Genomic DNA, 26,762 nt, shown 5'->3' with positions numbered 1-26,762 from the left:
TCATGTCCATTGCATCAGTGATGCCATCCAGCCATCTCATTCTCTGATGCCCTCTCCTCCTCCTACCCTCAATCTTTCCAGGCATCAGGGACTTTTAAAATGAGTCGGCTGTTCGCATCAGGTGACCAAAATACTTCATCTTCAGCATCAGTCCTTCCAATGAATATTCAGGGTTGATTTCCCTTAAGTTTGACTGGTTTGATCTCCTTGCAGTCCAAGGGACTTTCAGGAGTCTTCTCCAGCACCATAGTTTGAAGGCATCAATTCTTTGACATTCTGCCTTCTTTATTGTCATGCTCTCACAACCGTATATGACCACTTGACTGTACAGACCTTTGTCAACAGAGTAGTGTCCTGCTTTTCAACACACTGTCTAGGTTTGTCATAGCTTTCCTGCCAAAAAGCAATCATCTCCTTATTTCATGGCTGTAGTCACTGTCCACAGTGATTTTGGAGCCCAAGAAGAGGAAATCTGTCACTGCTTCCACCTTTTCCTCTTCTATTTGCTGTGAAGTAATGGGACTGGATGCCATGATCTTAGTTTTTTTAATATTTAGTTTTAAGCTGGCTCTTTCACTGTCCTCCTTTACCCTCATCAAGAGGCTCTTTAGTTCCTCTTCGCTTTCTGCCATTAGACTGGCATCATCTGCATATCTGAGGTTGTTGATGTTTCTCCCACATATCTTGATTCCAACTTGTAATTTATCCAGTCCGACATTTCTCATGATGTAGTCAGCATACAGGTTAAACAAACAGGGTGACCGCAGACAGCACTGTGGTACTCCTTTCTCAATCTTGAACCAGTCAGTTGTTCCATACAGGGTTCTAACTGTTGCTTCCTGACCAGCATATAGGTTTCTCAGGAGACAGGTAAGATGGTCTGGTATTCCCGTCTCTTTAAGAGCTTTCCACAGTTTGTTATGATCTACACAGTCAAAGGTTTTAGCATAGTTGATGAAACAGAGGTAGATGTTTTTCTAGAATTCCCTTGTTTTCTCTATGATCCTGTGAATGTTGGCAATTTGATCTCTGGCTCCTCTGCCTTTTCTAAACCTAGCTTGGACATCTGGAAGTTCTCAGTTTGCATAATGCTAAAGCCTAGCATGCAAGATTTTAAGCATGACCTTACTAGCATGGGTGCTTAGTCGCTCAGTCATGTCCGACTCTTGGTGACCCCATGGAGTGTAGCCAGCCAGACTCCTCCATCCATGGGAGTTCTCCAGGCAAGAGTACTGGAGTGGATTGCCAGGCCCTCATCTACTAGCATGGGAGATGAGTGCAATTGTTCGATGGTTTGACAATCCTTTAGTACTTACCCTTCTTGGGAATGGGCTTCCCTGGTGGCTCAGATGGTAAAGCGTCTGTCTGCAATGCTGGAGACCCGGGTTCAATCCCTGGGTCAGGAAGATCCCCTGGAGAAGGAAATGGCAACCCACTCCAGTATTCTTGCCTGGAAAATCCCATGGACAGAGGAGCCTGGTAGGCTACAGTTCATGGGGTTGCAAAGAGTCGGACACGACTGAGCAACTTTACTTTACTTTACTTCTTGGGAATTGGGATGAGGATTGACCTTTTCCAGTCCTGTGGCCACTGCCGGGTCTTCCAGATTTGCTGACCTATTGAGTGTAACACCTTGATGGCATCATCCTTTATGGTTTTGAATACCTCTACCTGAATTCCATCTGAAGAAATATGTGTGCCTGAAGATCTATGTGTGCCTGAAGAACTATGGATGGAGGTCCATAATATTGTACAGGAGGCAGTGAACAAAACTATCCCAAAGAAAAAGAAAAGCAAAAAGGCAGTGGTTATCCAAGGAGGCTTTATAAATAGATGAGGAAAGAAGAGAAGCAAAAAACAAGGGAGAAGGGGAAAGCTACATCCAACTAAACACAGAGTTCCAAAGAATAGCAAGGAGAGGCAAGATGGCCTTCTTCAATGAACAGTGCATAAAACTAGAGGAAAACAACAGAAGTGGAAAGACTAGAGATCTCCTCAGGAAAATTGGAGATATCAAGGGAATATTTTGCCCAAAGGTGGACACAATAAAGGACAGAAATTGTAGAGACCTAGTAAATGCTGAAGAGATCAAGAAGAGATAGAAAGAATACACTGAAGTACTGTACAAAAAAAGATCTTAATGAACCAGATCACTATGATGGTGTGGTCAGTCACATAGAGCCAGACATTCTGGAGTGTGAAGTTAGGTGGGCCTTAGGAAGCACTGCTGTTAATAAAGCTAGTGTCCTTGTTTAGGATTTGGAAAATGTAATCACCGTATATTACAGGCTCATATGAATTGACATGAGAAAAGAAGTTTAGACATTGTATTAAATGAATCAGAATAGCTAAAACAAAGAATAGTGAGAACAAGCTAGAACTATCATATGTTAAAGAATTTTAAACTATGATAATTAAAACAAAGTGGTACTAATGTAAGAGTAGACAGACCAGTACAACCAAATAAAAGCTCAGGAACACACCCCAGTACAAGTATTTGCTATATGATAAAACCAGCATCAGAAGTCAGTGGGGAAATGAAGCATTATGAAACAAGTGGGGCTGAGTGAAATATGCAAATGACACCACCCTTATGGCAGAAAGTAAAGAAGAAGAACTAAAGAGCCTCTTGATGAAAGTGAAAGAGGAGAGTGAAAAAGTTGGCTTAAAGCTCAACATTCAGAAAACTAAGATCATGGCATCCGGTCCCATCGTTTCATAGCAAATAGATGGGGAAACAGTGGAAACAGTGGCTGACTTTATTTTGGGGGGCTCCAAAATCACTGCAGATGGTGACTGCAGCCATGATATTAAAAGACGCTTGCTCCTTGGTCTTCCCAGTGCACCCAACCTAGATAGCATATTAAAAAGCAGAGACATTACTTTGCCAACAAAGGTCCATCTAGTCAAGGCTATGGTTTTTCCAGTAGTCATGTATGGATGTGAGAGTTGGACTATAAAGAAAGCTGAGCGCGGAAGAATTGATGCTTTTGAACTGTGGTGTTGGAGAAGGCTCTTGAGAGTCCCTTGGACTGCAAGGAGATCCAACCAGTCCATCCTAAAGGAGATCAGTCCTGGGTGTTCATTGGAAGGACTGATGTTGAAGCTGAAACTCCAATACTTTGGCCACCTGATGCGAAGAGCTGACTCATTTGAAAAGACCCTGATGCTAGGAAAGATTGAGGGCAGGAGGAGAAGGGGACGACAGAGGATGAGATGGTTGGATGGCATCACCGACTCAATGGACATGAGTTTGAGCAAGCTCTGGGAGTTGGTGATGGACAGGGAGGCCTGGAGTGTTGCAGTTCATGGGGTCGCAAAGAGTCGGACATGACTGAGCGACTGAACTGAACTGAGACAACTATTAAGGGAAAAAACTTAGATTTTCAATTTATGCCATATTCCAAAAGAATAAAATATATAGAAATACTCAAGCTGATTAATGAGTTGAACGTAAAAGAAAACTCAAACACAATTGGAAGAAAGTATAGGTGATAGATCTCAAGATTGGAAAGGACATCTTAAACATAAAAGCTAGGAAAGAAACCACAACAGGAAAAGAATGATAAATTGGACTTCATAAAATTTTCAAATTTCTTTATATTCTTTGGCTGAGTTTATAGATCATTCAACATCTATTTGGAGATCTCAAAACCTGCATTGTCTGATATGGTAGCCACTAGCCACATGTGACTATTTAAATATAATTGAAATAGCCTTAAAAATCTCATTTCTCAGCTGCACTAGCCACATCTCAATTGCTCAGTAGTCACATGTGGCTAGTGATTACTGTGTTAGGGCATATCTAGAGCATTCCTATCAATGGCGAAAGTTCTATTGGATAGTGCTGATCCAAATGTTTGATTCAAGTATTTACCTTTCAGCCCAACATTTCAAATTGGATACCCAATTTTCCATTCATTCATCACTGCCTTGTGCCAAGTATTGTGCTTGACACTAAGGACAAAAAGACAAATGACTTTCTGCCTTCACGAGTTTATGGTTTACATATTAAACAAGAAACCACACAAATAAGTATATATTTACAATTGTAAAGAATGCCATAAAATTTTTAGAGTGCTATAAACATGTATAGCAGAACCTAACCAGGTCTCTGTGGCAAGGGAGGCCTGACATGAGTCAGGAGAAGAATGTTCCAGGCCAAGGAAACAACATGTACAAATGCCCTGAGGTGAAACTGTACTAGACTCTTCTAGAAAGTGAAAGATAAGTTATTGTGGCTGGAATACAGTGAGTCAGGGAGAGATTGGTAGGAGGTGAGAATATAAAGGTAGGCACTGGCCAGATTATATAGAACATTGTAAATTTTTAAAGATTATCAGCTATCAAAGATTATTTTATTTACTCAAGTTATAAAGGAAGGAAGGTAATTTTTTATACTGTGGAAAGATTGTCACAGAGGTTAAAAAGATGCATAATAAGAGTGTTTAATCAAAATAGCCTTTTTCCCTCTTATCTTTTAAGTATTTGTCACCTGTTTGTCAAAGTTTTTCTTATATAAACTCTTCCAGTGGGCTATATTCATATTCATTGGTAAAATCAATAAGTTAATTGCCTAAAAGAGAATGATCTTCCAGGAATCATTCTTCATAACAAGTCACCATTCATTAAGGACAAAAGCTATTTGCAAGCCAGTTTAATGATGTAGTGTTTCTAGATCTAGAAATCAACACCATGGGTGAATTATGAACACATATAAGCTCATGGATCAATAAGCCTCATGTTTTGAATGTCACCAGCATGCTGCAGTGTTTAATAAATAGGAAAATGAAATAGAAGGAGCAGTGAATTGATAACATTTGCTCTGTTTAAGGGCCCCTCCATTTACTTTTAAGCTTTGGCTGAGAAAAGAGGCTTGGCATCGGCAGCGTATTCCTCATTTTTTCTTCTGACCATACCCCTCCTCATTTCCAAGGAACTCATTTATTAGAAGATCATCTTAGTTATGAGAACCTAAACTGCTAAGTGACTCCAGATACAAGTGGAAGTTGGAACATCTAAACTCTATAACTCAGTTAACCATTCTATAACTGAATTTGTCACATCATCCATCAACTAAGGCTAATAATACTTGACATCTTCCTGCTTGTGGTGAGAATGAATGAGAATGTTTGAAGTAGGGCTTTCCTGGTGGCTCAGATGGCAAAGAATCTGCCTGCAGTGCAGGAGACTTGGGTTCAATCCCTGAGTTGGGAAGATCCCCTAGAGAAGAGAATGGTTACCCACTCCAATATCCTTGCCTGGAGAATTCCATGAACAGAGGAGTCTGGAGGGCTATAGTCCATGGGGTTGCAAAGAGTCGGACATGATGAGCAACTAACACTTTCACCTTTTTTCACTTTCAATATAAAGTGGGTAATAAAGGTGTGGTGTCAATGAAGAATGCATCTGTAACTTACATATTTTGATGTATTAGTTGAACATTTATTAATTTCTAGGTACATTTATAAGTGTCCTATAAATAGGACTTTTAGGACATCTATTTATTCATCCAATAAATATTTATTGAATGCTTACTTGGACTCAGGCACTGTTCTAGTCATTGAGGAAACAGCAATGAATAAAGAAGACTAAATCTTTGTTTCATGGATCTTATATTCTAGTTATGAGAGGCAGACAATAAACCCCCTAATTGTTTAAACAGTATGATAGAAGCTGGTAAGTGTTATGGAGAAATTTTTAAGCAGATTAAAACAAGATAAGAATGTGCAACAGAGGTGGACTTTTAAATATTGTGGTCAGAAGAAGCCTCACAGAGAAGGTGGCATTTGAGTAAAGAATTAAATGAAGTAAGGAGTGGGCCATATTGACATTGGAGAGAAGAAGTTTCCAGGCATAGAAATAGTGGTGAAAGGAGTTGTGGGATACGGTAATGGGAAGGAGGTAAGGTAAGAGAGGTAAGAGAGAGATAGTGGAGAACCAGACTGTGAGAAAGTAGGTCTTTGTCAGAACACTGGCTTTTATTCTGAGCAATGTGGAAGCCATTGATGGCAGGTGGGGAGGACGTGAACATTAGTGGAATATATACAATTTACTTTCCTGATGCGGAAAAAGTAAATGTATAGGTTATAGCAATAACAATGATATAGGTGGTTACAATGCAAATGCCCTTGAACCTCTCCCACTTTCTTTTTACTAATGCAGCAGAATACTAAGGTAAAAGTCAGCCCGAGTAAATGAAAAAAGATGAATTATAGATTATTTCCAAAGGAAATACAATCATATTACCTTTCATGCTTATAAGAGCAACAGTGAAGCTACCAGGATTGCCTAGTAGAGGGCTTGCTTTAGTAAATATTTATGAATGATTCGAAATTAATCCATTGTTTGTAGGTTCCTAAATGTCTGAGACGATTCTGTTCAACTGAATCATTGGAATGATCAGCCCTTCAATTTCCTTTTCATTGTTAATTTGCTTGGCAGATCCTCTATTCTATACGCACTGAAAAGGTTAAGCTTCAGTCTAGCCCCTGTCCAAAATGATAACAAATTCTGAACTTGTGAAATTCAATGAATAAAGATTTACTGTAGCATTTGTGTCCATTTAGAGCCACATAGATTCTTACCTATCTGACAACCTAACGAAGCAGAGTTCACAAAATGAACAAGTTCTAATGAACTGAATATGCTACAGAGAAGTTAATTGCCCTCTGGTCAGTGATAAGGCAACTTGAAAAGAAGTGGGTCTGAACATTTTAAGCTGCCACTGCAAACCATTGACATCTACCCCTAGGACTCTGTCCCTGGACTCTTTGTTGTCTGTACAGTCTAGAATTTGGTTAATGACAATAGCTAAGTAACATTTCTTGAGAGTGCTGGCTACTAAACCCTAAGCACTGTGCTGATATGATCATGATAGCATGTGATGATCCTCACAACAGCTCCCTGCTCATCCCATCTAACAGATGAGGAAACTGAGAATCCAGGAGTTGCACTGATTTTTAAGTGGCAAAGTCAAGGTTAGACCAAAGTTGTCTGGTTCTTTCACCTTAACCTCTTCATGTGTTCTAAATACTACATTAAAGGACTTCCCTGGTGGTCTAGCGGCTATGACTCTGTGCTCCCAATGCAGGGGGCCTGGGTTTGATCCCTGGTCAGGGAACTAGATCCCACAGGCCATAACTAAAAGATCCTGCATGTCTCAATGAAGACTGGAGATCCCACGTACCACAACCAGGACCTGGCACAGTCAGCTAAATAAATGTTTTTTAAATAGCTAAAAAAAATTAATAAAATAGCTAAATATTACATTAGTCAGGCACTTGGAGGTCTTACACCTAGGCCACTAGTACTAGTAATACTTCTTGGATGATGATGTCAGGCATGTTATCTGTAGTCAGAACACTGGGTATTAATATGACTCCCAAATTTCTTCCAACCACATTTTGGCTTCCCCTCATTTATTTGTGAAATGGAGATAAGAATGTCTACCAAACAGGGTTGTCACAGGGATTTAGTTAAAATAATACACAAGGGAGTACCTAGTGCCATACCTGATACATATTAACTAAACTATGCTGTTTCTGCTGCTGTTTTGTGACTAACTTGTATCCGATTCTTTGTGACCCTGTGGACTGCAACCCTCCAGGCTCCTCTGTCCATGGGATTTCCCAGGGAAGAATACTGGAATGGGTTGCCATTTCCTTCTCCAGGGGATCTTCCTGACCCAGGGATCTAACCCATGTTTCCTACATTGTGGGCAGATTCTTTACCACTGAGCCACCTGGAAGGCTGTTAACTAATCTATGCATGCATGCATGTGTGCGTACTAAGTCACTTCAGTCATGTCCAACTCTTTGCAACCCTATAGACTGTAGCCCAGTAGGCTCCTCTGTCCATGGGATTCTCCAGGCAAGAATACTAGAGTGGGTTGCCATGCCTTCCTCCAGAGGGCCTTTCCCACCCAGGGATGGAACCCCCATCTCTAGTGTCTCCTGCATTAGCAGGCAGGTTCTTTACCACTAGTGCCACCTGGAAAGCCCCTAACTAATCTATACATGTTGCCAAATCCTTTTGGATAGCCTACCATGAACTAGCTGTCCCTTTTCATCAAAGTGATAATATGGGTGCTGTCCCTAAGAGGATATACATTTGGAAATTCATTTTAAGGATTAGGAAAATATGGGTTTTCCCTATATCATTCATATTCCCTTATTCAATCCGGCTTTCAACCAAGGGCATGCATCTAATAGGTAAAAGTTAAATAGTGAAGAAATGTTCCAAAGAAATCAGTGTCCTTGATCTTCATGATCGCCAACTGAGCCAGCTGGAATGGCCCTTACCTGGCTGGCAAAGCTAGGATCAGTGAATGCTGTGTTTAGTCCTTTAAGACAATTTAACCTCCCTTTTTTTGCTAGCTTTTATTTTTATTCCTTTAAAGGGAATAGGCCCCAAAAGTAAAATAAGTTAACATTTCATGTGTCCATATCTGACACCTTGAGCCTGGCTGTCAGGACGGTGCCACAGCTTCCAGTTCAGAACGATAAAAGATCCATTAATAGCCAAAGAAAGAAAAAAAGCAACCCACACACAAGCAGTGTGACTGTCATTTACACTTCTTTGTAACAGTCTAGACATACTGTATGGAGTGTTATCCAATGTGATAATTGGTAAGTAGATCTTTGCCCATGTACTGGGCTCACCTATGAATTATAATTCAGGGGTTGCATATCATTATTGGTTGGCTTGCCTGTAGCCTTTCTAGATTCAAGAGAAGTTGTACTATTCTCTCAGAAAACAGAGGTCTTAGAGGGTCAACCCCATACAATAGACAATTATGGCATATGAAACATTAGCTTGGAATTTATAGCACATAATTCCATGAGAATGTGAGCCCAAATTTTCAATTGGCTCTGTGATTAGTTTTAGACTCCAGTTTTGAAGATCATTTGGGCATTACTATTTATTTAAAATCCATTTCTTTTCAAAAATAAGTTAGAATAGTGCAGTTGACAGATTGAAACCTGTGAAAGCCCAATCTTATGACTACTGCATTCGCTGCCAATTGAAAGATAAAGGTGATTGCCCATCTGAAAAAGCAGTTTTTCATTGTTTAGTATTTTATGCACCAATTCCAGACATTGGAAAACTATTTTCATCAGACTGATATTTTTGCCAGCTTTTCAGCACATCCGGATGTTTCATTAGCAGAGTAAAGAGGGAAGGTGCTAAGAGGAGGCTATGAGCAATGTCCTGGAGGGTTGCAGCAGGTTGCAGCATCTACAATCTAGTGAAAATCTGTTCATAAAATTTGCTAAATGAGGGGAGGAATGGGACAAGAAGGGAACCTCTTAGTGAAACTAATCCACACTTAAAAATTATTCATCAGTGAAAAACATGTATACAGAAAAGCAAAAATCAGGGGCAAAAATACACTGAACTAACAGCGGAGGCCAGAAAGCAGCAAACTGCATTTTAAATCAAAGTAGTGTCTATGGTACAGGGAATTTGCAAGGACCTCATGTGGGGAAAAATATTTCCTGGGTGCCCTGGGGCTACTGTTCCAAACGCCTACTCCCTTGGTGTTCCTGGCTTCCATTGCCTCCAGCTGTGGTGCATCCCGCTCCAGCTCAACAGGAACAGTCTTGTAAGCACCTGAGAGCGAGCAAAACAGCCACGTGAAACTCGTGCCAGCGACTTTCATCATCAGCCTAAGGAGCCGTGATCCATCTGCACCTCCCTATTCCACAGCAAGCAAGAAGTTGAGCATCTTTATATTTACCCTTGTTAAGCATCGACACTAGAGCTACTTGTCTGCTTTAAGGACCTCGAAAGGACTTTAATTTTTTTTTTCCATATTGGGTGTGGAATGAAGTGTCTATATGCTCAGTTAATCGCTCCAGCCCCTTCTCTTTGCAGTTAACTCTCTTGTATCGCCTATTGCAGGTTTAACAAATGTAAGAGTCAGCTGTTTTGTGTGCCTATTCCTCCTACTAAGCTCTGAGCTCCTAAAAACAGGAAAAGAGTTGGTTTTAGCTTTTTACTTCCCAGGCACCTAACACAGGGCTGTGTATCTACAGTCAGCCCTTCGTATCCTCACATTCTGCACCTGTGGATCCAACCGACCACAGGTCAAAAATATTTGGAAGAAGAAAAAGAATTCCAGAAAGTTCCTAAGAGCAAAACTTTAATTTGGCACACCTCTCATAACTATTTACATAGCATTTACATTATACTTAGAACTGTGGACTAATACATTGTATTAGTTCCCGGGTCAGTAGTAAAGAATCCTTCTGCCAAAGCAGTTTGATCCCTGAGTGGGAAGATCCCCTGGAGGAGGGCATGGCAACCCACTCGAGTATTCTTGCCTGGGAAATCCCATGGACAGAGGAGCCTGGCAGGATACAGTCCACAGGGTCACAAAAAGTTAGACAGGACTTAGTCACTAAACAACAAAGGCATTATAAGCAATCTCGACATGACAAAGTATACAGGAGGATATGCATAGGTTATGTGCAAATACCATACCATTTTATATAAAGGAGTGAGTCCCCTCGTGGCTCAGATGGTGAAGAGTCTGCCTGCAATGCAAGAGACCGGGTTCGATCCCTGGGTCAGGAAGATCCCCTGGAAAAGGGAGTGGCAAGCTACTCCAGTACTCTTGCCTGGAGAATCCCATGGACAGAGGAACCTGGCAGGCTAGAGTCCATGGGGTCAGAGAGTCGGACACAACTGAATGGACTCACACGTTCACTTTTGAGTGTCTTTGGATTTGGGTGTCCGTGGGGGTCCTGGGACCAATCACCCTCAGATACCAAGGGATGACTGTATTCTCAAGTCTCCCTTCCTCCTGGAACCCCTGTGTACCACATCATTCCTCTACCAAAGAATGAAGCTTTTATGTGATTAATTTATTGGAACAACCCTGGATTCTGGAGTCCAGAAGAAAGGGTGAAGGCCTAGGAATGAAAGAGAGCCACTTATCACTGTATACAGGAAGTTACTTAGTATATGCCTCAAATAATGCTATTTGGGACAAGTAAGTTCTAGTCACTTCTACAGACTCTCAAAAAACGTGGTTCTGAAAATTTAGTATGCTTCAGAATCACCCAGATTAAGTATGGCATAATCCTGGGCTCTGAGGAAGTTCTGCTTTAATAGGTGGGACTGAAGAATATACAGGTTTAAAAAACTCTCCAATAATTGATTCAAACTCTCCAGGTAATTTTCAGAAGTGAAAATCACTGCCCTACTTTAGACATTTTGTCACCATAAGAATACCAACTTCTATTGTGAGAGTTAAGACTAGACAAGAATGTTGGGAGAATTTTCTAAAGTACAAACAAATTCAGGTTGGTAAGCCTTTGTTGATTGTGTGTTCAGAAATGCACATGATGTGATAAATTCAAAAAATATAAGAAATAGTTATTTTCCTGGAGGAATGGTCTTGCTGAGGAAGAAGGAAACTTCAAAAGAGCGATATCTATTTTATCAGTTCAGTTCAGTCACTCAGTAATGTCCAACTCTTTGCTACCCCATGGACTGCAGCACACCAGGCTTCCCTGTTCATCACCAACTCCCGGAGCTTGCTCAAACTCATGTCCATTGAGTCAGTGTTGCCATCCAATCATCCCATCCTCCGTCATCCCCTTCTCCTCCCACCCTCAATCTTTCCCAGCATCAGGGTCTTTTCAAATGAGTCAGTTCTTCACTCATGTGGCCAAAGTATTAGAGCTTCAGCCTCAACATCAATCCTTCCAAGGAATATTCAGGACTGATTTCTTTTAGGATTGATTGGTTTGATCTCCTTGTGGTCCAGGGGAGTCTCAAGAGTCTTCTTCAACACCACAGTTCAAAAGCATCAATTCTTTGGTGCTCGGCTTTCTTTATGGTCCAACTCGCACATCCAAACATGACTACTGGAAAAAACATAGCTTTGACTAGATGGACATTTGTCGGCAAAGTAATGTCTCTGCTTTTTAATGTGCTGTTTAGGTTAGTCATAGCTTTTCTTCCTAGGAGCAAGCATCTTTTAATTTCATGGCGCAGCCACCATCTTCAGTGATTTTGAAGCCCAAGAAAATAAAGTCTGTCAATGAATACTGGAATGGGTAGCCAGTTCCCTTCTCCAGGGGATCTTCCCAACCCAGGGATTGAACCCAGGTCTCCCGCATTGCAGGTGTATTTTTTACCATCTGAGCCACCAGGGAAGCCCTATCTATTTTATACATCATATCAGTAGTGTATATATGTCAATCTCCCAAAACCTTCTACCCCTCGTCCCCTTTGATATCCATGTATGTTTTTTCCTACATCTGTATCTCTGTTCCTGCCCTGCAAATAGGATCATCTATACCATTTTTCTAGATTCTACATGTATGCATTAGTATATGACATTTATTTTTCTCTTTCTGACTTTCTTCACTCTGTGTGACACTCTCTAAGTCCATCCATGTCTCTACCAATGACCCAATTTCATTCCTTTTTATTGGTAATATTCTGTTGTGTATATATACACCACATCTCCTTTGTCTATTCCTATTGATGGACAGTAGAACTAAGACAACATTGTAAAGCAAGCATACTCCAATAAAAATTAATTTTTTTTAAAGTGGTAACTAACAGAATACTCTCTTCAAATGCTAACCAATGTGGTACTTCAGGAGGACTCAGGAAGGAAAGATTTATGAACAAAATAGTTTGAATTTCACTGATGTGCCATGTAAATTCAGAGAGAGTGATAGATAAATCATGAGAAATATGTGAATTTAATAGATTCTAAACTCAAAACATGGACAGTTACTTTTGACTATATTCTAGATTTTTCTCCATTTGTACATATTTTAAATTATGTTGTTTCTCCTGAAGCTAAATTTCCAAAATTTCTTTTTCAGATGGTTTGACTGACTGTGTGGACCCGGATTGTTGTCAACAAAGCAACTGTTATGTCAGTCCTCTCTGCCAGGGCTCACCAGATCCTCTTGACCTCATTCAGCAAAGCCAATCTCTCTTGTCTCAGCACACTTCAAGACTTTTCTATGATCGAATCAAATTCCTTATTGGCAAGGACAGTACTCATGTCATTCCTCCAGAGATCTCATTTGACAGCAGGTATATATGTATTTATTTTATTCCTTAATGAACAGTGGTCATGTTTTTCTTTAACTGTGAAAGAAACATGCACATACACACACAAAACTCAAATGATGTATATTATTCGTGGTGAAGTGTAAACAAGGCTTTTAATGACAAAAAACAAGTATAATTTTCAAATTTATTGTTTAGCTCTGGATTTGAAAAATTCTTGAATTTAAGAAACTAGATTTTAAGTTTCATTCTATGGGTGTAAAACGTTTCCATATGAGAGAATTTGGTGCATTTGATATTCTAAAGTGAAATGCAAGACTTGTGAAAATCTGTCTTCTAGGGAAGCTCAAATGTGTGAATTGTCACTAAAGACCTGAGACCAAAATTCAACCCATTAGATGAAAAAAATTTTTTTAATTAACTTACTTATTTGAAATGTAATAACATGATTTTGCTCATTGTCCTTCTCTGCTTCATCTTCAGCAATGATACATTTTAGTCATTAGCACTAGATATAAGTAAGTCAGTGAAGTCAATATTTCTGATTGCTTAAAAATGTCCTCTCTTTTGTTCATGCCACAATTAAACATGTTTAAATACTGTTGTTAAACAGTAAGGATGTTTATCTCTCAAAATAGAAAGTCCAGCAGTTGTGGGGCTCGGGGGTTGGCTGAGCTAAGGCTTCAGTAACATCATCAAGGCCCCAGGTCCTTTACATTTCTCTAGTCTACCACCTTCAGCAGAAACTTCATTCTCAGGTTGATAGAAAGATGGTTGTGGCAGCTGCAAGTTCAATTCAGATACAAGAAAGACCAGAGGATAAAAAAGAAATATCCCCCCAAGCATGGAATATAGAGTCTTCCCTTCATTCTGTTTCTGATATTTCAGTAGCTTCTAGACTATTACAAAAAGAAAGTTAAAAAAAAAAAAAAACATGGAAAGTATTTGTCCGGGAGCGCTTGTCTACATCCCACCCACACAGTCGCATCCTGGTGGGTATTATCAGTCCCTGAGAAAAGCTCAGTCAAGAGTTTATATTGATCTGAGTGACAATCTAAGAAAATTACAATTCAGTCTTGACCCCTGTACACAGTAGAAAGGGGGTAAAAAAAACACGTGCATGGAAATTTAAAACAGTCAACATCCTTCTCCCAAATTGTATACCAGAACTGTTATTGAAACTTTAAAATGTCTCATTATGTTTATTTTTCTTTCTTCTTGATCTATTATTTTTTTGGTTTTTTTTTAAATTTTTTATTTATTTTTTTGGCTGCACTGGGTCTCTGTTGCTATGCACCAGCTTTCTCTAGCTGCAGCGAGCAAGGGTTCCTCCCTGTTGTAGTACACAGACTTCTCATGGCAGTGGTTTCTTTTGTTGTGGGACACAGGCTCTGGGTGCATAGGTTTCAGTACTTGTGGTGCGTGGCCTCAGTAGTTGTGGCTCACGGGCCCTGGAGCATGTGGACTTTGATAGTTGGGGTGCACAGGCTTAGTTGCTTCTCATTATGTTTATTATGTGCAGTTCTAACCTTTTCAATCTTTAGACAGAACCCCAAACTCAAATGCCGGTGTACCACAAGAAAGACCTTCTCTGCCAGGGGATCTAGTCAAAGTTTGTCTTCTTCCAAGAGACTCAGTCATCCCCATTTTGAAGTATCTCCCCCAGTTCAATAACAAGTCTGGGGTAATTTCAAATGGCTTCAGTCAAAGTATTTATTTAGATAGTAGAGGCTTGTTTATTGCACTCCAGAGGAACAGAGGAAACAAAAAACCTTCATGCTTAAGGAAATTCAGTCGAAACAAAGAAAAGAAGGTAAATGAAATAACAACTTCCATGACATGGAGATACATATTTAAATGACTCACTGAACTCAACTAAAGGGAGAAAGTCAGGACCTGAGAGAGATGGGAACCAAGTTATTGTGACCTACAGGAGGGCGTTTGAGCAATAAACTTAGAAAAGTGAAGAGAAATTCCAGCCCCTGTGGTTCAGCTTCATGCTTCTGCAGTGTTTGCCAGCCACTCGCAGAGTGAACAAACCTATTACTTGTGGTGCTTAATGCCCTTCTCCTCCTCCTGGCTTGACTGAGTTTTCCTTATTCTTTTGTAAAAGGCTCCAAGTTATCAAGTAGCTCTGAAAGTCGCATTTGAATTCAGAACTACGGTCTCCTTCACCCAGTGGTCTCAGCTCTGACACACATCTCTAATCTGTCAGAAAAGGGAAATAGTCAAGGACAAGCAATCTAACTATATTTCCTCTCAAAAATCAACACATAATCCAGTGTTATTCAGAGTATCTCTGGATAAAATAAATCCAACTCTGATCATGTAGAGTATAAGTAATAATAGTTACAAGCTCTTACATCTCTATTGTACTTTTTAGTTTGTGCAGCTTTCAAACAAACATTATTTCATTGTATCCTCACAATATCCCTGTGAAGTAGGTATTGTCTTGGTGCATTTTATATATGAGGAAACTGAGGTCCAGAGAGATTAAATAATTGTCCAACATCACACAGCCAATAGCCTTGTTTTGTAGCAACTCTTTTTTTTTAATTAGAGGATAATTGCTTTGCAATGTGGTATTGGTTTCTGCCATACGACAACACAACTCAGCTGTACGTATATATATGTATATCACCTCCCTCTTGAGGTTCTCTCCTACCCAACCCTATCCCACCCCTCTAGGTTATCATGAGCACCGGGCTGAGCTCCCTGTATTTTACAGAGGCTTCCCACCATCTACCTATTTTACACATGGTAGTATATATATGTCAATGCTACTCTCTCAGTTCATCCCACATTCTCCTTCCCCTTGTGTCCACAAGTCCGTTCTCTACATCTGTGGGTCCATTCCTGCTCTGCAAATATGTTCATCAGTACCATTTTCCTAGATCCCATGTATATGCACTAATATACAGTATTTGTTTTTCTCTTTCTGACTTACTTCACTCTGTATAACAGGCTCTAGGTTCATCCACCTCACTAGAACTGACTCAAATTCACTCCTTTCATGGCTGAGTAATATTCCATTGTATAAATATACCACATCTTCTTTATCCATTCATCTGTTGATGGAGATCTAGGTTGCTTCCATGTCCTGACTATTGTAAATAGTGCTGCAATGAACATTGGGATACATGTGTCTTTTTCAGTTATGATTTTCTCATGGTATATGCCCAGTAATGGGTCACATGGTAGTTTTATTCCTATGTAGTAACTCTTGTAATCTTTCTGTTACACCACTGCTGCCCCATTTCAACTTGTTTTTAAATAAGCCAAGTGACTGAGATCTAATTTATATAAGATGAATGACATCTGGTTGAATGATATCTAGAAACCAGGCAATATTGTAAAATCCACCTCATTTGAACACATTTCAATGATATTTTGATGATATTATTTACAAAGTTCAAGCCAACTTCTTGGTAGAACAACTGGTAAAATGGCCTTTTGCTACATGTAAATTGTTATTAAGCACTTCTTTTGTGTCAGGTCTCATACTAAGCTTTTACATGTGTTATTTAATCCTTACAAAAACCTGATATGGTAGGTATCATTGTGATCCCCACTTTTGGGGTAAGAAAACAATAACTGAGATGTCAAGTTGCTTGCCCAAGGTCACAATCAGTGAGTGTCAGAGCCAGGATCTGAACGCAAGCAGATTCATACTGAGAGCCAGACTTCTAAACCACTATGTTGAGCCACTTTGGCTCCTTTGAGAGCTGGGCTAAAGACTTTTGGTCCTTATACATATCTGACTGTGGGGTTATTCTCAGACAGATCTAGAACACAGGTACTGTAATCAGGGAATCCAATTTGCTCTTAGGTTTTTGCCACATGATTGAGTGGTAGCTGGGGAGGCAGATGAAGAAATCATTGCTGAGGGGCTCATTTGCCTACTGGCAAACTGTGAGCCACACGGAGGACTTGCTGAGTGTTGCCACCATCGGAGGCCTCTGAGTTAAAGATGGTGGCACATAGGTGACTAACTGTTGCAAGGATGCATAAAGGTTAAAGAGCTGTTCATCCTTGTGCATCCAAGTGAGACTAGCTTTCTTGTTGTGAGTTCTCTGCACTGGTATGTGAGAGCACGTAGAATGTGGACCTTGTGTGCCCCTGATGGTGTGATGTCACTGGCAACATGCCATTTGCCCACGGTAAAGTCTCCCAGCAAGCCTGTCAGTTACCATTTTTTCCTTAAATATATTTTACCCTGTAGCCTGAGTTTCTTTTTTTTCAACCAATTCCAAACATGACTACAAAGTAAACCACATATTCTGCACGCCCTGTATGACTTATTACTTTTTAATAATGTAAATAGGTGAACAGAACCATTATTGATCTTCAGTGTCTAAGCATTTAATCACTATTAATAATGTAAAAGGTTTTTATAAATATGTAAAAACAAGAGTACATTAAACTAAACGACAGCAGTAATTTGCAAAGCCAGACATTTCACTCACATCACTAATAGAGAAGTGCATTTAAAAAACAAAATCCTACCGGGGTTAGTGCAACCGCTGACAGCAAGGTCTGGCCAAACTCATTTGTCTGTTTTGTAGCCACGAGAGGCTGATCCGCACATCAATCCATGTCTAGTGTCTACATCAGGCCTTACTTACTGTCAGCCCACAGCTATATTTTGTTTGGCCCAACATTTAGAAACTAAGAGATCTAACATAAAAATTGGAATGGGTTCGTTCTCTAGAAAGTTGACCAAATTTGACATCTTTGGTATAGGTGTTCCAGAGTTGAGGGCCAGCCACCCCTCTGGAATGACGATGGCATGCCTTTCTAGTTCACTAGTCACTGGTTCCCTTGCTCCTGGCTCAACTCCTGCACTTTTAATGTCCTGCCTGACCCTGCTGGCGTTTGAGTTTGTAACATCTGGACTACACAGCTTCTCTAGCTTTCCGTGGAAAGACCTCAAGTGTTTGTTTGTTTGTTTTTTCTTTCTGATCGGTTTCCCTGAGAGTCTATAAAAATCCCATCTTAACTAAGAGGAAAAAAAGTGACCGAGCATGAACTAGAAATCAGATTAATGGAAGGAGATTTCCACCAATATTTTCACTAAGGGGCCTGCATGCACCTCATGAGTAAGTTGATAGACACTCTGCCTCACACCTTAGGCTAATAGACTCCCAGGTTCCACCATAGTGGAAACAAAATGTCCACTTTCTGTGAGAAAGATGTGGCTGTTAAGAGGCATTTTACTATTATGTTTGTCACTTAGAGTAAGTTTTAAGAACAATTTAAAGATCTTAAAATTTGCCGCACTGCTCCTGGGTTGTGGCAGTCTCATGCACCTGCTTCTACTGGAATCCTTAGCCTAGTTGAAAGGCGCTGAGCACATGAGGGCTTCCCTGGTGGCTCAGGGGTAAAGAATCTGTCTGCAGTGCAGGAGACGCGGGTTCAATCCCTGGGTCAGGAAGCTCCCCTGGAGGAGGAAGTGGCAACCCACTCCACTATTCTTGCCTGGAGAATCCCATGGACAGAGGAGCCTGGTGGGCTACAGTCCATGGGGTCACAAAGGGTCAGACACGACTGAGCAGCTAAATAAAAACAAAGCCCATGACAGTGGTGTTAACAGGCCACAAAATGAAGAGGTTGAGCAGGGTGATAGGTTTCTTCTAGTTCTAACTTTCTGTGAAGTCTCTATATTTCAAATTCTCGTGCCACCCTGGGATGTGCAATACAGAAGCTCTGAACCATCCTCACCGCTAAATCTGATTTCTGTGAGGACAAGGATCAAGTCTGATTTGTTCTCTTGTTTTGATTATCTATCACAGTATAGCAAACTCCTCCAAAATTTAGTGGATTAAAATAATTGATTATGATTAGATTTCTTGATTCTGTGGGTTAGAAAATAAGGCAGGGGAAAAAAGGAAAGGAAGGAAGGATAAGAAATTCTGACAGGGTGTGGCCAGGATGACTTGTCTTTTCTCCATGATATTTGGGCTTTCAGCTAATCTAACTCAGCTGGGAGCTAGAAGAGCTGGATGGCCTCCAGGAATCCCTCTTCCTGCTTAAATCCTCTCCATTCAGGCTTCCTATGGGCATGGCAGCCAACCTTGAGTTTGTCTGAGCTCAGAACTCCAAGTTGGAGTATTCCAAGAGACAGGAAACAGAAGATGCCAGTCTCTTAAGACCTAGGTCCAAAATCATACCAGTGTCGCTTGTGTTATATACTATGTATATACTACGTATTAAAGCAGAGGTTGTTCAGATTCAAAGGGAGGGTCATAAATCCTACCTCTTACTGAGAGAAGTATCAAAGAATGTATGACCATTGTTAATCTACCACACCACCACATCCCCAGATTCTAACACAGGATTTGGCAAAAAAGAGGTTAAAAAAAATGAGTGGATGAGTGAGTGATATTGAAGTGCTCTTCTCATATTTACAAATGAAAAACTCATTTTGGTTGTCTAGAACACACAGATGATATTAGGACCTCAAATAAGTTAATTCCCAAATGTCGGAGCAGCCTAAAGGTAAGGTTACTGTTCTCCAAATAGCACAGGAACAAATTCATAAAAGATGAAGTGATTATATAACAGTAGCAAAGTAATTACTCTTGGGTTTTTTTTTAACTTATGAGGCATTCCACCACTGGCAGAGCCTGTCCATAATTGACATCATTTATAACTTTGTGTAACCATCAATAATGCTCTCTGCCTTCAGTGGGCTTGATAATCAAAACTGGGAACCAAGAAAAAATTAGAAAATAATGAGCAGTATCAGGGAGTCAGTAGGAAGACTGCTGTGAACTGGCTCATTTTGGTGTTCCAGCTCATGAGAAAACCCAAGACAAGCGCCCCAAAACAAACTGAGGTGCTGCAAATGCCTTGAGCATGGCCTTCTTGGCAAACTCTTTATTTACCCACGTCCTTCTCTTCCTTTATGACATTCCCCTCCATAATGAAATCTTGATGCACACACCTGATTATTCATGATACCAGGTAACAGCCATAATTACTTATCATAACTTATTTAATAAAATATGCTTTTCTGCACTTAGTTGATTTGGGAACATATACCATGTGAAATCCTGTGAATGGCAAAATGAGTTATTAAATCGAGACTGAGGTTAAGGGAACGGCTGTAGGAAGCTGATCATTGCTGCAGAAGTTGCTAATCTTGGATTAGACTAAAGACTTAAGAATAACATACTTGACAGATACAAATTATTATTTTTGAAATGTACATTTTACTGATAGATTAATATTTCCAGAGTTACTGAGGATTTTAAATTTCTCTACAAGATTTACCAAAGTCCTCTGCTCTCCCTAATGTAATCTCATATCCTGCTATCAACTCATTTTTACAAAATGATGAAGATATGTGTTCACTCCTTTATTCAACAGATATTTCTTGAGTCACCCACTCTGTGCCAGGAACTGTGGAGATGGGGGTAAACAAAAGAAACAGGATCCCCTTATTCACAGAATTCCCTTTACATTCCAGTGGGGGAAGCAGTCAAAATTTCATGTAGATACATAAAAAATTAAATTGATTATAAATTTTAATAAATTCTGTGGATTATGGAACATCAAGTAGCTTGGGGTTCATCAACTCAGAGTCCCAAATTCTGCTGCTTTGCTGGAGTAGACAGGTAACCTAAATGGATGTAAGAGAAGACACATTCTACCAAATGAGACAAAATCATTAAACAATTTCAGAAGGGAAACTGACCTGGAAGTTTTCAGCAGTCATTCAGAGATGTGACTAATTGACTCAGGTGAGCATGAGGAGCTGCTAAAATGGACACTCACAGAAGTCTATTGGTGACTTGCAAGAAAAAATTCAAAGCTTATTTGGACAGTGAGCAGCTTAACTATTTGCAAGATGTTTCATCCTTTGACATCTGGAGCTATAACTAATTTTAATACAATTTGAAATGTTTGTGTTAGATGAATTCAAGAGGGAAAAACAATCACCCCAAAAAACTCCCATTCGTCACAGTGAAAAAATGTCCCCATTAACCACACTTTGGCATCATTTGTAATAATAGATCCTATCATTTCTTTCAAGATAATCCACATTTGGGGAAGATTAATCTTTTCATCTTGAGATTGATGAAAATCTCAAGTGTTTACTTGGTTTGTGTATTTGGCACTGTCCTAGGCTCCAGACTACAGCAGACTAATTGGCTTACCGAGTGGCTCAGATGGTAAAGAATCCGCCTATAATGCAGGAGACCCTGGTTCAATCCCTGGGTCAGGAAGATCCCCTGGAGGAGGGCATGGCAACCCACTTCAGTATTCTTATCTGGAAAATTCTATGGACAGAAGCCTGGCAGGCTGCAGTCCACAGGGTTGCAAAGAGTCGGACACAACTAAATGACTGAGCATAGCACATACAGTCCAGTGAAGAAAACTGACAATAATGAAAAAGGTAAATGTCACGTAGGAATAGGTACTGTCGAGTGAGGTAAAGAAAGGTTAGGGACAAAGAGTGACCATTTTAGACAGAGTGGTCTGGAAAATCCTCTCTGGGGAGATGACACTAGAGCTGAGACCTCATAGCATTCATCTATATGTTAGTTGACTGTGACATGAACATCTCCTGCCACCTGGACCCTTATGCGGTAGCCTATCACACAATCCAGAGGCTGGCTGTCACTTGTAGGGGCCCACTGAATCAGGATCCTGTGGCCTTGTGTGAAACAGAAAGGGAGAACAAACCTTTCTCAAGGAACCTACTACACACTGGTTACTGTACCAAGTTTTCCTGATAAGCGGATGGGGTGCCTGTCCTCTAGGAGTACTTTGAGAAAAGCTGACTACTTCAGACAAACTGAACAGCCTCCAGAAAGAGAAATCAGCAACAGCCATCGACCATGCAGTTATGAAAAGAAAAAAAAAATAGCAGATCTTCATCCATTAGTGTTTGACCCTAAAAGAAATCAAATATATAGAAACTGTGTCCTGATTTGGAATTATGAAAAAGAAGAGATAAGAAAACCTTATATTTGAGAATATTTATAAGAAATGCAATGTTATTGCAATATTAAAGCATTCATTGAGGACTTCCTTGGTGGGCTTCCCTGGTGACTCAGATGGTAAAGAATTTGCCTGCAATACGGGATACCCAGGTTTGATCCCTGGGTCGAGAAGATCCCCCAGAGAAGGGAATGGCAACCCACTCCAGTATTCTTGCCTGGAGAATCCCATGGACAGAGGAGCCTGGCAGGCTACAGTCCATGGGGTCACAAAGAGTTGGACACAACTGAGTGACTAACACTTTCAGTTTCACTTGGTGGTCCAATGATAAGGAATCTGCCTTGCCAGTGCAGGGGACGTGGGTTTGATCCCTGCTCTGGGAAAATCCCACATGCCTAGGAGCAACTAATCCCATGCACTACAACGACTGAAACCTGTGTACCCTAAAGCCTGTGCTCTGCAACAAGAGAGGCCACTGCAATGAGAAGCCCGTGCACCTCAACTAGTAGCTCCCACTCGACTCACTGCAACTAGAGAAAGCCTGGGTGCGTAACAAAGACCCAGCACAGCCAAAAATAAATAAATTAAAATTTAAAAAGCATTCATTGAATTAACATTCACAGTCTATGTACAGGTATTCCCCCAGAAGGTCTGTGACATCATCATTCGTAATTTTGCTGAGGAACCAATTTGAATCCATACGTTTTGTGTTTAACTTTTTCATGAATCTAGTGGTTAAGGACCTCCAAGTCTATTTACTTATGGAAAATCTGTGTGTATTTTTAAGAATACGAAAGACATTATACCAGGTACACAACTAGGGGTTGGTAAACACATGATGCAACAGTTGCTGAATAAATTGAATAAACTAAGGACTGAGGAAATCTCTTTCTAAAGCATTAGCACCTGCCAATGTCTGTGTTCACCTTTCTTTCTAAAGGGAGGCACTGCACATAACCTGCCCACATTTGGAAAAGGAACCCAAGAGTGGTTTGGCTCTGCCATGATCCCTTGTGATTCTGTCTTCCCACATTAATTTTCCTAAGCAACCTCCTTTGCTTATCACTTGTGCAGTTGTTGTCCCAAGTGAGAAGTTAGATTGTTGCTACTTGCTAATAAAGCACTTTGATCTCGTTTATGTGAAAGGTGTTACACGTGTGAAGATGGGAACTCCTGATTGTTCAGTGAACTATTTTATCTAATGCTAAAGTTCAGGAAACACATGTTCAAGACACATTTAGAAAATTACAAAGTGCTGAAGGCTCCAAGATTTATAGTGCTGACTAGCTCTTGAAATCAGCAGTCAACACCTAAAGGTACCAAAAAAGAAAGAATGTGCGACTTTCACTTCTTTGCAAGTTCTTGAGCAATGAAATCCAAGCACAAATCTTTAAAAAGCTGTTTAGTTGGTTACTTGTGATATTTTGAAACTCAGATGTTCTGAGGTACTTAATAACAGTCATTAGTAATGCACAGTAGCTGTCTACAGCTTATCTCATTGTGAATAGGTGTTTTCTAATATTTTATCTATCTTACTGCGAAATTAAGATTGAAAGGCTCAAATCCTTAGTACCTACTTCTCAGCCATATGATCTGCATGAAGTGACTTTAGCTGGTTCTGTCATCTAAACTTGTCCCTAGAGAGGGCAGAGTAAATGCTAGTTTATGGAGAAAGAGCAAATGACACCATGTGGCACATCCACTATACACCCTGCACGTGGAAAGTGCTCAGCAGTTGGTAAAGGTCTACAAAGTAGTGATATCCTATGGATAGCACCATCTTTGTGGGTGAGCACTTTCTTTTCATTTGTAGCCACATCATTTATATCTTCTCTTAAAAATACTACAGCTCAGGCCCTTGAGAGTCCAGGTCAAAAGACCTCCACCAATTCTGCCACTGAATAGCTGTATTATCTTAAGCAACATTTTTTGACCTCTTTGAATCCATTTCCTCATTTTTTAAAACAGGCTATTAGTCGTACCTACTCAGGGTTATATTGATGATAAGTGAAATAAAATAAGGAGAGTGCCTGGCATGGTACCTGACTCATAGTAAGTGCTTAATGAATGTCTTATTTGTATAAATACATATATTCATATTGTATATTTGTATATATTTCATATATATATATATGTGTGTGTGTGTGTGTGTGTATGGGTACATAATATAAAGGCAATCACTTTACTGGGTTATTTTATTGTTCCAGTATCTTCATGAGCTGATTAGGAATAAGAACTATTAGTCTCACTTTCCATAAGGAACAAACGAGGCCGAGAGTAATTCCATTTCTTAGGAAAAGTCACATCGATGATTATTAACAAGCCAGAGCTAACACTGGGGTGGATAAAGTTAGGCCACACTTTTTCCTCCTGGAGCGAAGAGTAATCCATGGCCAAGCTATAGCCAACAAGACAGACTTGCCCTGTATTTAATGACTATCCATTATTTGAAGGGCAGATTCACAGAGAAGTGACAGGAAAGGTTAATGAGGTTAATAAAACCCCATCAGGCTGATTACAAAGATAAAACCATTTGAGTAATGTATAAAACAAGCCAAAAACAAACCAACCAAAAAAAATAAAATAAAGCTTGAGATTATTCAAAGGTTGCAAGGGCTTCCAGGACACATATTTCAGGATTCAAATTCTGGACAAAAATAATCATGTGTCTAAATGAGGCAAAGCGGTATTTTCACAGTCCTGAAAAATGTGACTGTGTTGTCAATTTTCTTATTGCTTCAAAACACTTGATCTTTTTCCCATTACTTTCAGGATCTCAGGCATCCAAAGCAAGCCTACTTTTGACAAGCAATTACCAGGGCAGATGGGAAAATAGCCACCCTACCTCAGGGGGAGTGCCCCCATTTTGTTTTACTTGAAACATCACTAGCCATGAGGAAAATAATTCTGCTTAAAAAACTATCTGCATTTTCAATAGCACCACCTTTCCCAAAGTCCTAGAATGTTGATGGGTAATGCTCCTACCTAGCTGCTTTTAATGTTACCCAGTTAGTAGGTATTATTTCTTTGGGCTAGTGAGCAACTGAGTAGGATTAAATCAGCCAGTTCTATTTAAGTAAAAACTAATAAGTTTTCAAACATTCACTGCATTCACATTTTCAGAACATGAAAACAGGTTTATTCTGTAACATTACATGTTTTCATGGTGCTGTACCAGCTTAGATAACTTATATCAAAAAACCAGTATGTGATATGTGGAAACCCCCAGATACCCAAATACTAGAACCTTCAAATGTATGCGAGTTATGAAATACCAAATTGTAATTACATGGTTGTAGATAAAGGAAAAATGGGGTTAGTGTTCATAAATTAAGTATTTGAGGAGAACTATTCATTCATCCTTCCCAATCACAGGGGTACTATTTAATTCCCTGAAGTAGTCAATTATCAAACAAAACTCTCATGATGAAGTCATAATTCACAACTGAGAATGCTGGCTTCTAATAAATGAACTGTAAGACATCTATCTGTCACACAGGAACCTCAAAGTGGTCTCTGAAACCCTTGAAGTAGTGCTGTGGGATAGGTTGGAAATATTTTGCAACTTCACATAAAGATATTTGAGCTGAAATTCGATGGAGCTTTCTTCAGCACATGCTATATACACAAGGCACTAGGAAGGACACAGAAGAAAATCACACTGTCCTTGCCCTGGAGTGACTAATGAGAAGGACAGATCTATAACTCCTATCCAAGATAGGCTATGACACGTGCAATAGCATGGATTCGGCGCTGAGAAAAATGAAAGTGAAAGTCGCTCAGTCGTGTCCCACTCTTTGCAACCCCATGGACTATAGTCCATGTGGTCCATGGGCTTCTCCAGGCCAGAATACTGGAATGGGTAGCCTTTCCCTTCTCCAGGGGATCTTCCCAACCCAGGGATCGAACCCAGGTCTCCCGCATTGCAGGCGGATTCTTTACCAACTGAACTCTCAGGGAAGCCCAAATATAAAAGCCTTTATTCACTGTGTGCCGCCATGGATATGAGGGCATCATTAGCCCTTTGTCCCAACCACTCAGATGTATTTGTGTTCTAGAAGGGCCCCCCAGAAGCAGCAATCATTTAGCCCAAATGACAATCTACAGCTGTGGAACCTTATGATATAATAAGCCTGCAGAGAAGATGTCAGGAGAACCATTAAACCACACCTCACAGGCAGCAGGTTTCTTCTGTCCCTTGGAGACTTGAGCCAGATGACAACTCATAGAGGAATTTACACGTCAGGATTCCAATGCCAGCGAGCAGAGGATCCACGTGGCCTCTCCCAGCCCAGCCCTTCTCAATGCTGTCTCTTGACCAGAGCTGTCAGCTGTGGAAAGGATTTCATCTGTTCCTGTGGAAAAAACAACCTCACCTGCCCACCTGCTGCCAGACCCCCCACTGGCCAGGTCCTTGACTTGAGACATACCCTTCAAAGGTTGCTTATGCTCCTGTTGGCAGCAAAACCAAATAGCTCTAACTTCCCGAGCCCTTCAGCCTCATTTTCCTTATGAAAGATTTTAATCAGAAATACAATGCAGTAAATTACATCTTCTTTCAGCAATTTAGTTTTCAGCATTGTTTTTCAAACCAACTTCTGTGCTTGAGGTTAATGTTTTCGCCTGAGGTGTTGAATGAATATTGGAAATTTGGCATAGAAGACAAAAGGCAACAAATAAGGGAAAAGGAAAATGGAACCCAGAGTTTATTGAAGGCCAAGGATAATTTGACTATGCCACAAAAATAGCAAATACAGAATGAATTA

General features: G+C 40.2%; 1 protein-coding gene across 1 annotated transcript in view; it reads left to right on the top strand.

Annotated features, from left to right (window-relative positions):
* TENM1 (teneurin transmembrane protein 1) overlaps window positions 1–26,762 on the top strand; it is an 887,850-nt gene that overhangs the window by 697,203 nt on the left and 163,885 nt on the right. Inside the window, exon 18 of the mRNA XM_061137497.1 lies at window positions 12,855–13,071. Coding sequence (XP_060993480.1) covers window positions 12,855–13,071 — 217 coding nt within the window. The remainder of the gene's footprint in view (window positions 1–12,854; window positions 13,072–26,762) is intronic.

Source organism: Dama dama, chromosome X, assembly GCF_033118175.1.
Source record: "Dama dama isolate Ldn47 chromosome X, ASM3311817v1, whole genome shotgun sequence".
Lineage (NCBI taxonomy): Eukaryota > Metazoa > Chordata > Mammalia > Artiodactyla > Cervidae > Dama > Dama dama.
Note: the sequence above shows the minus strand (reverse complement) of the source record. Positions and strands in the feature narration are given on the sequence as shown.